The following is a 17,299-nucleotide window of genomic DNA, read 5'->3' on the forward strand; positions in this document are numbered from 1 at the left end:
ATTTTATAGGTATATTAATTATTGTAAAGCTTCGTGTTTCATAGGTGCACGCGCCACACGCGTATAAACAACTTTACAAAGTTTCATTCGTGTTCTGGCAGGATGTTGTCAAAACTGTAAACTCTGAACGCTGTTCTTAGTGGATTACATATTAAAACATAATAATAACGACGACGTCTGCAGCACTCTTAACGAAACAAGTGCTAAATAATAATAACAATAATCGTATGACGCGATGAGCTTACCTATTCATACCGTTTGTGATCTTATTCAAAATTATCATACACAATCTGTAGCGGGAACGTTTGCTAGAGCGGAAATAAATCTATGTTTGACCGAGCTGCACGCCAAATCAGTCTCGACCTAATGAAATAGACGGTAGTTGTAGCTACCGTCGCTATGCGTGAATGTGATATCCAATAAACAAACATAAATACGTATACAGCCAGAAACTTAAAGAGAGAGAGAGAGAGAGAGAGTGATAGACAGATCATGAGAAAGAGATTGATAGAGAGATGAAAGGTGACGGAGATCGAGAACGGGTGTGTGTGACCCAACGGAATGTCATGAGAACGGTTCTTGTGAAAAGACAAATCGTATACAACAGCACACACGTCAAAGGGCTGTTGACCATTAATTTCCGTCGTCACCGCCGCCGTCTGCGAAAACGATTTTCTTAACCTTTAGCCGACGGGGTCGTTTTATATCTCCGCTTGCGCACATTTTAGACAACGGGTGAAGAGATATAGATGTAGAGAGCGCGAGTGAAAGTGAAGGGAGGTTTACGGGAAAAGGTCAATTTCGAAAAACTAATAGCGTTCCAGCCAGTCGGTCTCGTGTTTATTCACGACGACGACCGAGACGAGATTAAAAACGATATTTACCCGGAATTTCCACGCTCACCATTAGACGTGGTTCAAGATGCGTAGCCACCGAGTCTGACTTCGTTATTCCGGTCGATGAGGTTTTTTATGTCTTTTAAAATCTAATTTTTCTTCCCAATACGTTAGATGGCATCATAAATTTAACCATTGTTACTCTTGCGAAATTGCATCTTATTCTATATGTATTTAGAGTTTCATTATTGTGTATCAGTAGGCGTTATCCATTTTCGTATTAACCGTGCTGCATATGGTCAGTTTTCTATCAAATGACGGTGTTTGAAAACGAAATTAATAAGTTAAAAAAACACGGACATTACATGTTAGTACCAATAGTACCTAACACGATTAGAATAAGGCTAATAATTATACAGTTAAAAAATCTACGAAAAATTTCTATTCGAATCGAGAAAAGATAATACTTAATAGTCCTTTACTTTTTAAGTTCAAATATGGTTTTGGACATAATATTTGTCATAATTTTAAATTATAAATAAAATTATATTTGATTCTTTAAAAAAAAAATAGTATTGATGTACGTAGAGATTATTTTAGATAAAAACAAACAGCTACATTACGGCTTTAACAATATTTTGTCCATGATATTTAAATTAATCAAATAAACAGCTAACCAACCGCAATCAATTTAACGTTAAAAATCCATCTTGATTATTTATTTATACTTTATTATATATTACCATTAGCTACTTTTTGATTCATAGAAAGAAGTCTAAACAGTCGGGGAAAAAACCTTGACCGTTTTCATGAAACCAATAATTGATTTTCTCAAATGGTTATCATTCATGGTCGACATCTGTCCGTATTTATTCATTATTTGTAACTAAGTTATAACTAAATATGAATAATTAATATAAAAAAGAGTGACTAGTATTAAATTTAAAAAAAAAATTCATTTTATTGGAATATAATATACAGAATCGCTCTGAATTGTTGCTTTTTATTTTTTCATCAAAAGATAATTTTTAGAACTGTGCTAAGTGTATAATTATTTGTTCTTCTATATTAATCCTTATTTTAATTAATTATATTTAACAATATATTTATATTTAAATTACTAATTTTTAGTTTATTTATAGAATAATTAACTATAATTCAATTTGATTTAATTTGAAATTTTTAATATAGCAGGAGAACTATTTTATGTTTCAACCAATACAATAGAAAAATAACATTATTAAACATCAACTATTTTAAAATAAAATTTCAATGTACGAAACTCACTAAAACATAATAATTTTATTCTTTAAAGATATTGACACGAATTGTAATGTGGAAGACAGTCTCCTCCTAATGTATTTTATAATAATATAATAGTAATGCTTAAGGCTTAGCATAATTTTTAAATAAACTGAGAAATGTCAGTTTTATAGAAAATAAAAAATTTCAGAAGCTTGAATGTGTATTGTACATATTTATTTTAATATGTTTACGGTAAAAAGCCACAAACAATGGAATTTTATGCGTCGATGATAAATATATATATTATATACCAAGAGCGTCATTTCAACTTTTTAAAAATTATGCTAACAACAAAGCAGGCCAATATATTCTAATATACTATAGTTATTACGAAAAAAAATGTTCTCGTTGTTATATAATAGTTATAATAAAATTTTATTTATATCGATTTAAGATATAAAATTGAAATTTTAAACACCACGAAATATAATTGGAGGGCCGCGGGTTGCCGGTGCCTGGTCAAATACATTAAATATGTCGAAAAAGTGTTCATTAACACCTACTACAACTTATGGCCAAAGATGTCGGATGCTTGAGACCAATTATATATAAAAAAAGAATAATTTTTGCCCGGCGTAGAAAAATATAGTCAGGCCAAGTTGGATCTTGATAAATTTTAGGTATGCATAAGCATACCCCGCAAATAGCCCAAATGACGCCTCCGTTAATATACACATCTATAGGATTGCTGTTGGAGGAGGACAATATTTTATAGTACTACGTCAAAATGAAACACAACTCGAAAAAAAGTATTTGACAAACGTTTTATTTTTAAAAACAAAACAACAACGATCATAAAATTATAGTTATTACATAATAATGTTATACGAGTACTTATCATAACACAATAGGATAAAAGGTAACGTTTAAATATACACAATCTGTTATATTAATGCATAACAGGATTACACTAAATCAAGTTTTTTTAAAATTTTTTTTTTATTTATTAAAACAGTATAAATTATATGTAGAATTCGACCTAATTATATATGTTTGGCTATATTATAGTATTATTATAATCAGCAAAAACGACGACGAGGAACAAAAGTACGAAATATTATTTAAATGAGCGCGAGACGCTCGAAATACATGCGGGGGACGAAGCTATCTATGATATAATCGATTCTCTCTTATACGTTTTTACTATTATAACTTATTGGCGCGGGTCAATGATCGTCGACGGCCCCATGTTTAATCTTAACACATTATATAATATTTTATGATAATACACAAACTCGACTACGGTGCTCCGAACGACTACCTATACACAATATTATATTACACTAGATCAATACAGCTATTATACCTATATTGTTAAATTTATTTTCAAGTATCATTATTATTAAAAATGTACCTACACAATAATATTATCATTATATAGTAGGGTTGGAAGCGATAAATCGGTCTAATACGCGACTGGGATAAAGTTTTAAGATAATATTATTATTATTATTATTATTATAATACACGTAGAGGGTAAAAGTCCGGGAATTCGCGAAGTTTACATGGACCCACGCTGGTCTAAAAATCATTTGTCTGTTTTTTTTTTTCACCGTTCATAATTAAATGCGATTTACTGTATAGTATCATAATATTATATATATATATATATATACGGTCCTGTTTTTCTCTTCTTTTACATATACATCATACGACAATAATATTGTATTATATTATGTACAATACGTCGGGCGCGACGCGTCGGTTCACACGCAGCTCTCGGGTATGTGACCGCTGGACATCATCAGCTTCTCCTTGATGTCCGCCCCGTCGAGTTCGATCGGGTCCGGTCGGACGCGGACGTGGTGCGGAGGCTGCGGCGGCGACTGCTGATGGTGGTGAGTGTAGCTAAACGGTTTTGGCGTGACGTCGTTCCAACGACGGGCCACGTCCACCGGCGGCGGCGGCGGTTGACGGTCGTTGATCGCCGTGCCAGCGGTTCCCCTGCGCAGCGTACCCGTCGACGACGACGACGACGAAGACAACGGCAGCTGTGACGTTTGCGCGACGGCTGCGTTCGCGGCTATCCATCCGGCCACCGACGGATCGTGCGCGTCGTCCGAAAACTGTACGCCGCCGTTGCGCAGTTTGGGCGCGTCCGACGGATCTGCTCAACACATATTATTATTATTATTATTATTGCATTAGTGTTTGCTTATATTTGCTTATTTGTATCACGTGACGAGCGCGGAGCCCGAATTATAATAATAACGATATAGTACGGTGTATAAGAAGATCATACACATAGTTATAATACACCTCTTGTTACATTATAATAAATTATGAGATTAATTTACCATTGCCGCGACGCGTTTACTTAAAGCTTATAATACGTATGACGGAACTAAATTAGTTCAATTGATTGGAATTCCGCATTATTCCAATAAATAGTATTATTATAGCTGCGGGGAATCGGATGGAAGTAATAAGGGGTTAATCAAATAGTTGAGCAGATGCTGGGGCGTAACTATGTGGGATTGCTAAACATTTACTAGCGCCGGAACTCGTGAAAAAATTTCTTCAGAAGTTCTAACAAAAATAAACTAATATTGATTATTTTTAAGCAATGCTATTATTAAATGTCCTTTAATACTATTTTTAATATTTTAACATTGAGTTCTAGCTGACCTGTGCAAACATTTTGAATAGATGTACAAACATTAAAACCCCTTGCCTACAATGCATGGGAAACTTTTATTATTATAAAAGCTGTGTCGGCGATAACGCAACAGTAGACGTAGCACTAGTAGTGGAAGCTACAAACGCTAAACAGGTGTCACCGCAGTCGACGATTTGTCACTGCACAGAATAAAAAAAACAACGATAAATTTCATGGAATGAACTTCAATTCATTTTATGAACGTTTTGCAATTTTAACTCATCAGTACATAAAAAATAATTGAAAAAAAAAATAATCAAAAATTAGGATTCATCAATACTAATTAGTTAGGTAAAACGACAATTATTACGCGTATATGTATATACATTTTTTTTTGTTAGAAATTACTTCACGTTGTCGTCTATATATTATTATTATTGAGAATCAAACTGCAATATCAATCGATTCGAAATAGATTTCGTGAACACAAGTGTCTTAAGAGCATTAATGATGTAAGCCACAATGTGATTATGGAAAGTTTAATAAGTATACAATAATATACCTAGAGCAGCTATGATCAAGGTAATAGTTGATTGAATAAAAACGCAGTGGTTCGAACGTCTATGAGTTTTGAGTTGAAAAATTTCAGGTAAAGATCGGGAATATCGAACCACGAAAATAAATTACTATTTGTCTATTTATAATTCATTATGTTAATTAATAAAAATGCTGCATAACGTCATTACTTATAAGTGAAAAACATATTTAAATTTAATTGTTTAGTCAACGAAAAAACTAATGTCACAAATAAGACAACAAACATTTAAGTATGCTTTATGATGTTGTATTATGTACATGTAATATGCATTGTGCGGTTGTGAACATTTTCTTTAGACAATTATGTAGTGTAATAATTTATAAAAATAAAAATTTTTAATCATTAAATTAAAAATAAATTATGTCCAATATGATTTTATGCGGGTTATACAAATTTACGTTCCCGATGTGCACATATAATTACTTATTCAATTATTTAAAATATTTGATTTAATTATTACCGAATTAGTTAGATACTAACAACATATTTATAAGCAACGAACAAAAAAATTATTTATAATACTATTTATCTACCATAAGTCTATATTTTGTACTATTTTAAATCACTGTCATGAATCAAAAATTTTTTTTTTTTTATTAAAAGAATAATAATAGAAGATATTCATTAGCATTAGAATTGGGTATGAAAATCAATAATCATTTATATTTTACATTCAGCAATCGAATTATTATAATAATTTCTATTTTATTTTTTATTACAGAACATACTACTATCATAATTATTTGCTTTATTTAATTTTGAAGCAAAATACTCATGTACCTATGTTTAATACATAACATGAACGTTTGTATTTTAAAAGCTGGAAAAATGCACGCAAAATATGTGAATCCAGCCTTGTGTGTACCTATCTATTATACATGTGAGCGTGTTTATGATGTAGAATGTGTCACGCGATAATAATTGTAGTGACACACACACAAAAAATAATAAATAAACTACGGCAACGATAAAAAAAAAAATACCAGTTATACATATTATACATAATAAATACATTAAATATTTTTACCGAGACTCTGACGTTATATATTTAAATATTTATTTGTTTAGAATGTTGTACAATCTACATTAGCGGTTCCCAACTCATCAGTTATGGGTCCGTATCGATATTTTGTTAAATGTCATAATCACATCGAAAATAAAAAAAATATCAAACATTTAACGAATAGTTATTTGGTTTTACAGATAAACATTTTATGTTTTGTACATCTAGAGATATTGAGTACCTATAGCTAGCTACTCACAAAATCTTAATAATATTTGACCAGCGTTCTGTATGTAGGTCAATAGAATTATAAAATGCATTTTAACGTTTTAAATGTAAATATGCGTAATTTAAATAACATGAATTTTTTTTATATTTTATCTAAGTTCATCAACACTCGTTCTCTATTATACATTATATTAGATAAGACATTATATTATTATTGTGACAAAGATTGAATGATCGTCAAATACCAATTGCTTTTCGTCTGCCTTGAAATTATATTCATAATATATTATTAAATTGTATTCGATGATAATGTTGTTAAGTTTCCTTTGCGAGGAAAACCGCGTCAGAAATAATGTCAGAAAACAAAACGTTAATTGTAATAAATATTATCAGCGACACGTGTCATGCGTATCCATTTAATACAGGTATACAATATACGTATTATACACGTCATAATATTCAAAAGGCATACACGGTGCCGAGCGATCCGCTCCCATACACCACTGGCGTGATTTTATTAAATTAAAACGACGCATTTTTAATTATACAGTTTATATTATAATTCGTCGAATTTCCGTATGCAAATTTATTCCAAAACATGAGCTTATGCGATATTTGGGAGTACGCGTTTCGAAATTTAACCGTTTATAAATAATAAATACGGTAATACGGTAGCAAAAAAAAAAAAAAAAACATAAAAATAAAAATAATGATACACGGTGTGTGGGTATAGGTACGTCACACAGAACTTATTCTGTTCACATGGATATTATACGATTATGAACGTTATAAAATTATAATATTATCACTGCAGGACGAGTGTCGAGGTTGAACTATTATTAGACGATACGTGCCTTATAATAACATACATTTATAGCCTATACCTAACCCGTATTATTATATATTATATTATACATTTTATAAATGTGTATCTGCTTATATTTTATGTATAGTCACACATTTTATTCAATTTTCGCGTAATATTTTACTCGGCGCAAGATGAACGATCGAATCAATTTATTTGAACTATAGCCGCCTCTTGTGAACATATAAACTTTATATTACATATTGGTAAGAAAAACATAATCTTATCGGACACCTTTCTTTTTATTATTTATGTTTAGGCCACCGCGACCGCTATCGTTATTATGATATGTATATATATATATATATATATGTTATATATTACTTTCTCGTAGACAAGATTACGTTTTCCGGAAGTTTCGCGAAAATTAAGAGTTATTTATGTATGTGGCGTAGTGATAAACTACTCTATTATTCGGTGATTGTTTTCGATCCAACGGAAGAAAAAAAAACTGTCTAAAGAGTGCCAAACGACATGCGTGTGCTTTAAGACTTATCTCGTCAGCATTAATACGGCTTGTTTTCTACACGACGTACTTTACAAACGCGTTTCGTAGATAGGTAATACGAAACCCAAATCAATTACGGAAATTCAGTAAATAAATTTTTTGTAAACAAAAAACGTATATTATTATTATTATAATTATTTAAAAAAAATATCATCGATATAATCCATGTGAGTTATAAAATCAATGCGTACTAAGTAGATATGTTTTTATGACAAATAATTAATTGATTCACTTTCAGAAGCGTCTTAACCTCACATAACTTTTGAAAATGCACACATTTAATGTATTGTATTTGATAATGTCATATAATATATACCTATGTAGGTATAATAATGTCACCATTTACAATCAATAAATTCGGATTCCACAACGATTTGATTTTTAATAATTATACATCTGCGAACCCAACAGTATACCAACCACGCAAACAAAATATCGACTTGGTGTAGTATACTCGTTGTAAAAAAAACGAAAAATAATTACAATATAATTACCGTATTTCACTTGGATCAGGTCAGGATCGGTATCCGTTTCTAGAATGGATGAAGCTACTTGTCCGTTACTCCTCTGGTGGACAATCACTTGTTTGTCGCCACCGGTCGGTTGCCGGGAATTGCGTTTTCTACTGTTCGCTGTCTTCAGTTTTACGATGATGATGGTTACTAGCACGATGAGCAACAGGCAAGAGCTTACTATCGTTATCACCTTTGGTGACACTTTAAACACTTCGACGCCAAATCCTGTAAAAAAAACAAATAAAAACTTGTAAAACACGCAGTATATTAGCTGCATAGGCGTGTAATTCAAAACATGGACAAAGTACAAATCGCGATTAACAATACCCATTACCCGATGATGGCAATTCAAACAACGTGCGTATTTACTATTTAACCATTTTGTGAACGGCAAAACGATTGTTATTATTATTATTATTATTATTATTATTTATTATTATTATTAAGTACTTTAAACTAACATTTCAAAATTAATAATCCGCTCGAAAACGTTAGCTAATACCATAGCATGTATCGTTCAGGGTTAGGATTAGGTCAGTTGTTTATACATAAATATATTATACAATATACATTATACAACAACTATACTATTATAATTGGTTCAATCATTGAACATTCTATTTTTATATATAAGCTCAAACCATTGGGTGTAATAATATTGTCCACGAAATCTATACTTAATAGTCTGTTTATAGAGCATACTCGTATTTTGAATTTAAATTTATTGTTATAATATTAGTGTTTAGTATACGAATATGAATTGTATATTTTAAATATTTAAAAGGTTTGAATATAGAGTAGAAAAATAATGATGTTTATGTAGAAACCGTACGTATAAACTAGGTAATTTTGTCTGTGGAAGAAAAATAAGCAAAAAAAAAAAACAAGTTCCATAATGATATAGTTTATATCTAAAAAGAAATTCACACATTTTTAATATATTTAAAATTATATGAAATTATGACAATACACTGTATTCCGTTATCGTTTAACCACGATAATTTTTCATTTATAAAAACTGATAGAACTATTTGGCGCACAAAAGAAACTTTTGAAAGCAATAATAATGTATTATAATATTAACTTATTTATGAACACTAAATATAAATAAGAACGTTATCTATGAGAAGAGGTATCGTAACATTTTTGATAAATAAAATTTATATTGTGTTTTTTATTATTATCTAAAGCATATACTTATAATAGTTACTATACAAATTCGTTATTTTTAAAACTAATGAAATTAAAAAAAAAAAAAACAATTCATCACCCTAAATCAGTTACAGATAAAGTTTATTTTTATAAATTCAGTGTTGAAAATTGAAATTTTGCTGTATATTGTACACTTTAGAGAATACGTATGGAATAATATAATGATGCTTTCCATCAATAAAAGGGTTTTTTGTTGTTGTTGAAAATATGTCCTCTATATTTTTATAGTGTTTACATCATAATTTAATGTTTTTTTTAATATGTGTCTTCTAATTTTCTAAGCATAATATGCCATAAAATCAATAGTATTTATAATATATTCCAAGAAAATGTACCTAGCACAAATTATATTTTAAACGATAAATATTAATTATTATAAAAAGGAAAGCTAATAACATTTTTGTAGTCTTTCCGTCGAGGACATATATTTATTTACTTGAAAAATAATGTAAATTAATTCCTCAATATACCATTTAAAAGTTTTTTAAAAATAATTAGTTACTATCTTGTATAATACACAATACTTGTATTGAGTGGATGGCGTTAGAAATCAATATTTTTTCCCTATTGTTATTATTATATCTAATAATAAAGACGTCATGTTATATGACATGTTAAAACTTTTCAACAATATTCTGCTGCATTTACGAGCGAGTTTTGTAATATTATTCATATGAAAAAAAAAACAATAGCACATACACACAGTTATAGAATCAGCCAGCGTTCAGACTTCACGCGTTCTCTTTACGAAAATATGATATTATATATACATATATCATTATACTTAGCGGCAGCTATTGAGATTGAACTAGAACTATTGTACAAAATATAACATCATCCCATACCAATATCATTATATTTCACTTTTAGTTTTAAACGGCCATACGCGTGATTAAACAACGCTACGAAATGCATTAAAAGCGACTATACGATGCACGTAAAATAATATATTTTAACATCGGACGAACAACACGCGCTGTCGTTATACCATACAATATATACGGCTAAACCGTAGTATAATGCCTGTCATTACTTTTAGTATGTCACGATGTGCAGCGTACGTGCGCGGTGTGCGCGTACCTATATGTGTGCACATTTCTGTATACGTAGCGTAGGTATACGTATTTGAAAATTTTCGGCGAGGGATTTTGCGTCGCTGTATAATGTTTCAACCAATCATACTTTATAGCTAATTAAAGTTTACTTTGTGAGGATCTCGTACACTTGACAAGTTATACGTGCCCCATCGCCGTTATATTTGTGACATTAGTTTGCAATTAAAGATGTGGGCTAAGGCGGACTCGGCGGAGTGTTACCTACGACGTGGGTGCGGAGGTCGCGTGTGCGTGCAGCACTGGTGCGGCACAGGTAAGTCGAATATTACAACGATGACGATCCGCCGGCAAACTCGACAAGATTGAATTTAATTATGAATAATAAGCTTGCCAAAAGTTCCTTCGTACGCACCACCGCCGAAAGAGAATTGTGTGTCGTTTTTCGTTTAATATGCGCCGCGCGCGCTCGTTATAAATATTTTATTAAACGTTCTTCGCAAGTCGCCGCGGGACGAACGTGTACACCCCCCCCCACATACACACACACACACACACACACAAAATATTCGTGGAATTTCTCAAACACTTTGGACTTGTGGAAATCTGCAAAAAAAGAGTCAAGGAGGAAAACATTATTGCGACTTTATTAAAAAGGATACAGGAACGGTTGTTAATAATTAAACAGCAGAATGCCGCACGACCCTTGGACAGTTTAATATAGGGTGCTTATCATATTATATAATATTCGCATATTATAATAGCATTTATGTACGGTGGCTTAAAATATTCACGTGAATCCTCAGAAAAACCGTAGGTAATACGTTTTTTTTTTCTGGGAAAAAAGCTGGAGTGAGCATAACAATAGTATCTCCCCGCATGATACAATGCGGTAAGATTGAATTTTCAACTACTATAGAATGATATTTAAGCGTCGTTGTCGTCGTCGTATAGAGAAAATTGAATAACTCTAGAGCTGGCTTGTTTAATATATATATATATATATAAATGTATCACGACTGGTTTAAAACACGCGTTGTAACAAGTCTACACATAAGATTCAAAAACTAATAACAATAATACGAATATATTTAAATTTTACAGTATGTGAGATTCGCCTCATTTTTTTTTTAAAATCCTACCATAACTGGGATATCGAAAAATAATGATATCAAAATAATATTAATTACGTGAATGTTGTTTTCGTTTTAGATTAAAAAAAATCATGGGAAGCTATGTACGGATCGTCATCGTATTTATTACATTTTAATGAACACATTGGTTTTGTAAAGTCCTGGCGTTGAAAGATTAGTTTGTGATATTCGTATATACTTATATGTTAATGTATTATACGAGAACCATCTCGATTCACCGCAGACTTCTTTTCAGTTATTCATTTTGTTTCCCCTCTCACGAGTTCGCGTACCCACATAATAATAATATAGCGTCTTCTTCACCACCACCGGCCATCTATATAGTATATATATATATATATAAATATATACACACACATGCCACACCTCCCATAGAAAAGACCAACGAGGTAAATATAGCTTCTGAGGAGTCGACGAAAGTATCATACTACTACTACGACTAGTAATATGATTCCTTTGTGCCTGTACAGCATCTTGAAAGTTTCAATTAATCCTTTTCTCGGAGACGCGCCCGCGTTTGCACACACACACACACACACACACACACAAACACACACACACTCGTATAGGGTTACGGTTCCCACAACACCTTTTCAGAGTCATTTCGTCCAACACTATATATATATATATATATATATAATATAATATCGTGTATATAAGTAGGTAAGCTTAACCGTTATTCAAGTTAAGCCAACGGTTTTTTCCCCATTATGCTGACCTTTGCAGCGGACTTGAATTATTATTTAACGAGTGCGCGTTTCCGTCAATGCGATGCGCGATAAAGCCGTTTATATTACGGTTCGTCCATTGATGGCTAATTGGAAATGATATTTTAGGTATTTTTTTTATACAGTAGACTGTTTGACACTGCTGTCTCATCCTCGAAAAAAAAATGAGTTTACAAGAAACACGAGGACTAACACTATTCCAGATTTTTGTTGTATGTGTTGTTAACACGTCACTCTTGTAACATACAACATATACAGTACCCACGTTTAATTTAAATTATAATGCTTGCAGACATACCGAAAAAGTGTTTTAGTAATTATTTTTGGTGTATTATCGCGTCATTTTAATAAATTGACAAAGATCGTCTTGAACAGTAGTTTACTAGTTCATCATTGATTATAACCATAAATTGTAAAAATATAAAACAATGTGTAGTTTTACACACATAATACTTTTTTTTACTGTGAATCGATAAGATTATCGTCTCTTTTAATTCGTATGATTATTGAAATAGTTTTAAGCATTTTAGCATTTATTGTTGTTTAAGTAAAGCTTTGTGTGTATTATTATGGTATCACATTATTTTTATTATAAAAAATTCACAATATTACCGGATGTAAGCCAACAAAATATTCATTTATTCAGTTGTAACACTTCATATAATATCGAATAAACGCATACTTATAATATATCCCAATAGTATGAGTTAACAACAATATTATATATTCAACGCGACGTAGTGAATAATCGTTATATAGTTTTAAACATTTTTTTGGTTGTTTATTTAGTTTTGTGTCGATAAAATAATATAATAATAATATATTTAAAAAAAATATAATAATACGATTGTAGTGTTAGAAAAGCTTTATAATTAGATAAACGGTATAGAGATATTTTAAACGACTATGATGCAAAACAAAGATCACAAATTAAAAAATAATATTACACAATGATAATAGTCAGTGAAGGTTTGTTTAAATACTGGCAAGCAACACGCAGAAACAGCGTTGAGTATGAATAATCATGAAAAAAATTCTTTAGAATCGTTACGAAATAATAATATATTCTAAGATTTATATACAATTGGAAAACAGCGAAATAATATATTGTAATTAATGTAATTAATTGGATGCAATTAATAGTATTGAGACATTTTCCGAACTTGACGAACTTTTATAAAATATACAACCATCATTATTGCGCTACAGTTTTTTGGAAAAATGAATATAATTATTATCGCTGGTGCGCGGAAAAACACCATTAATTTTATCGGAATCGGGTCTTGCCTTAAACCCGACTCCGTGCGAACAAAAATCGTAAGAAAAAAATAATAAAAAAATAAAACCTTACGCATTCCTTCGCTTGCGCCCTTGGTCTGGCGACAACGAAGTATTTCGAGCCATAAAAATTAGGTTAATTGTGTCGTTAAATGCGAAAATTAAACAACAAAAACAAGAACACTATAGCTGTGAGTTTAGGCCAGGTGAGGTCGTTCTTTTTTTTTCAACACTTTGGTATCGATTTTGGTTTACAATTTTATTATGTGCCGCATACAGAGCAGCACTCGTCGATACATCAAACCCGAGATCGCCCGACACGGCAGTGTGCGGACATAGGCTGAAAAACTACGTACAGTTTTCGAACTCGTGAGCTACACATCATATTATTAATAAAATTGCATCATCTATCTACATAGAATGATATTATTATTAAAGAAGGTCCAAAAGAATATACTATTATTTCAATCGTACCAATTGTAACCTAACTTAAAGTCGACTAAATTAACTTATAATATATTATATAGGTAATAAGTCATATAGGACACACGCAAAGTATTTTTTTCGACATTATTTACGATTTAAAGAATTTTTTTTTATTTATTACTTATAATAATAATATTCTAATACACATAATGTTATGTTACATTATGTCATTCTATTTTTTTTTTTTTTTTTTGTAAATTTATGTTACAATAATATATTTTAAAGTTAAATATATCAAAATGTTTTCAAATGTCTCCTTCACGTAACAGTTAATGAAAATCAAGTGTTTTAAATTACATTACTGTTGGCATACTACTTTCAAGGATAGATCTGGCTGAGGATTTAGGTGTCACTTTGTCTAGTAATCTGTCATTCAAAATTAACACAGCATTAGGAAAGCATTAGAAAATCAGTGATATCATTAAAATATAGAAAAATATACTTTTGAGAATTGTCTACATCAAGTTATTCAATTTAAAAACATATAATTTTCATTTGATCTTTATAACGATTACCATAAATTAATTTTATGCTATGACAACAAAATCATTACATTTAAAAAATGTAATATATTGATAATATATGTTTTTAAAATATCTATTATTTTGTAAAAGATATTGAGCAAATCTAACGGATATGAATAGTTAAGAGTATTGAATATTTTTATCGCAGAAAAATAACAAAAAATAGAAACAAAAGAAGAGTTTAAACTTTAAATCAAATAAATCATAAATCATAATCTAGATTGTTAGTGCTTAAAGGTAATATACTATTTTTCTAAGACAGCGTATGTTTATTAAATTATAGTACAATCTTATAAATTTAATCCATAACTTTTACCACGTTGTAATAAATATTATAAAATATCCACTAACAACTTTATTACATTATACGACGTACTTCTATAATATTATATAATACGTTATATAATAAAATGTCCTAAGTATTTGGTTAACCTTAGCCAAAGTCCATTTTTCAATAAGCTACGCATGATGAGTAACTTATTCAAACTTACATCCAAAATATATTTTTCTCTGTGAAAACACTTAAAACCACAAAATTATCAATAATATACTATCATTAGTTATACATTTTATATAATAAATTATTGATATTATCAAAAGTTGTGATAATTTATCTTAATAATAGACACGTTAAAGGTGTGTTTAAATTGTTCGTAGGAGATATAATTATAATTTTATAACATTTTTTGTTGTTTTGTAAATTGATTTAACTGGCATAAGATCGTTGAACATTGTTTTAAAAATAAATTCTACAATTTATGCACCAATAATACAATTAATCAATATAAAAGTCATAATGGAGACTAGGCATACCTTATAAATCTATTATTTTTATTTTTATTTTTAATTCTGAGACTAGATAAAATAAATTTTAAACTAACTTAATTAATACTTCCAGTGTCACAGAAGAACCAATCAAAAAATATATTCTGACAAAACCTTTTTTAGAAGATAATAATACATAATATGTATATCATAATATAATAACATTATTCTAATCTTTAGATTCAAAATTTAGTTATTACTTATTATCTACTCATCTATACTCATTATATATGCTCATCGATATATTTTAATATTACATATTCTGGCACCATTGAGTATCTTCGGTGTATATTTATTATGAGATACAACATATTATTCTGATCATTTTACAATATGGTTTTTATAAGCAGTACTGGTGAAATGTATAAAAAGTAGTATGTTTTACCCACAACCAAACATACATAACAAACATTATTTATTTTTGTTTATTAACTTACCAAAATACATACTACTCAACAACCAAATCAACTATGATATGTGTCATGGTTGAAACATGGAATCGACATTCTGGGTTATAGGCAGACATGAGACAGGAAACGTTATAATTAATAAACTCCCATATATATATATCAAGTATTAATTTAGACATATTATTGAATCATAGCTACGCAATTCCTCTAATAACAAATGTACATAATATACACCATATGGATTGACTTCGATTGCAACGTCTAGATACAAATATTATCCATAGTCTATAATGACATTATCATTATGGTTTCTACAACACGTAGAATAAATATCTGCAGGATATCTCATAATAATAATAATAATAATAGTAATAGTATATGGATGTATAAATAGATACGTACGAATGGGAATATAATATCATATTATTGATATCAAATTTGATACAATAACAATTAGAAAACGTCAATCAATGAAGTCAATTATTGTGCTGCATTGAGCATCGATGAACTTACCAAAATGTATTCTATCTCGATGAATATCGAAATTTGAATTAAAAAAAATGTATTTGATCAATAAGAAGTCATTGTTCTATTTTAGATTTAAGGAAAATAGATTTTTTATTCCACGAACAATAAAAATAATAAAAATATAATGGTTAGAACATTTAAAATGCTGTGATCTATGAAGAAATAAAATCTTAATGACTATTATCCGAGAATAATACGGCTTAATATAAAACGCCATATCTAAATGCTATACAATTATAACAATATCGGTTAGCACGACAAAAGCGTAAATTAATGTCAGATTAAGTAATTAAGCAACCACTAAGCAGGTATACTTGAACATATTGAAACAATAGCCTTCTCGCTTGTTTCGTTAAAAGCGAATGACAACGCTCTGGTTAGTGGTATCACTTTTTCTATTTATTTTCATATAAATTTATACAAGTATGTACAGACGTAACGGGCTGATACGCTAACGCGGCAGCCGGGCTGCCGGATACGGCGTATGGTCACGACGAGCTGGAAGCTCCGCCCTATCGGCACCTTAGGGTCATATGCATAGAGGATATACAGATAAGGGTACGGTCTTGTATTATCGTGAATCTGACCCGGAAGGCAAGCTCTCAAAAGCGGCCGTGGGCGAATTGGGGGGAACTACCCGTATAC

The 17,299-nt window shown here is 30.3% G+C and overlaps 1 protein-coding gene across 1 annotated transcript in view; it reads right to left on the reverse strand.

Moving 5' to 3' along the window:
• Positions 1 to 2,990: 2,990 nt before the first annotated feature.
• The window catches only part of LOC113558750 (hemicentin-1-like), a 318,777-nt gene continuing 304,468 nt past the window's right edge, over positions 2,991 to 17,299 (reverse strand). Inside the window, exons 12-13 of the mRNA XM_026964278.1 lie at positions 8,437 to 8,682; positions 2,991 to 4,248 (exon numbers count right to left, since the gene is read on the reverse strand). Coding sequence (XP_026820079.1) covers positions 3,848 to 4,248; positions 8,437 to 8,682 — 647 coding nt within the window. The 3' untranslated portion in view covers positions 2,991 to 3,847. The remainder of the gene's footprint in view (positions 4,249 to 8,436; positions 8,683 to 17,299) is intronic.

This window comes from Rhopalosiphum maidis, chromosome 4 (genome assembly GCF_003676215.2).
Source record: "Rhopalosiphum maidis isolate BTI-1 chromosome 4, ASM367621v3, whole genome shotgun sequence".
NCBI classification, from domain to species: Eukaryota; Metazoa; Arthropoda; class Insecta; order Hemiptera; family Aphididae; genus Rhopalosiphum; species Rhopalosiphum maidis.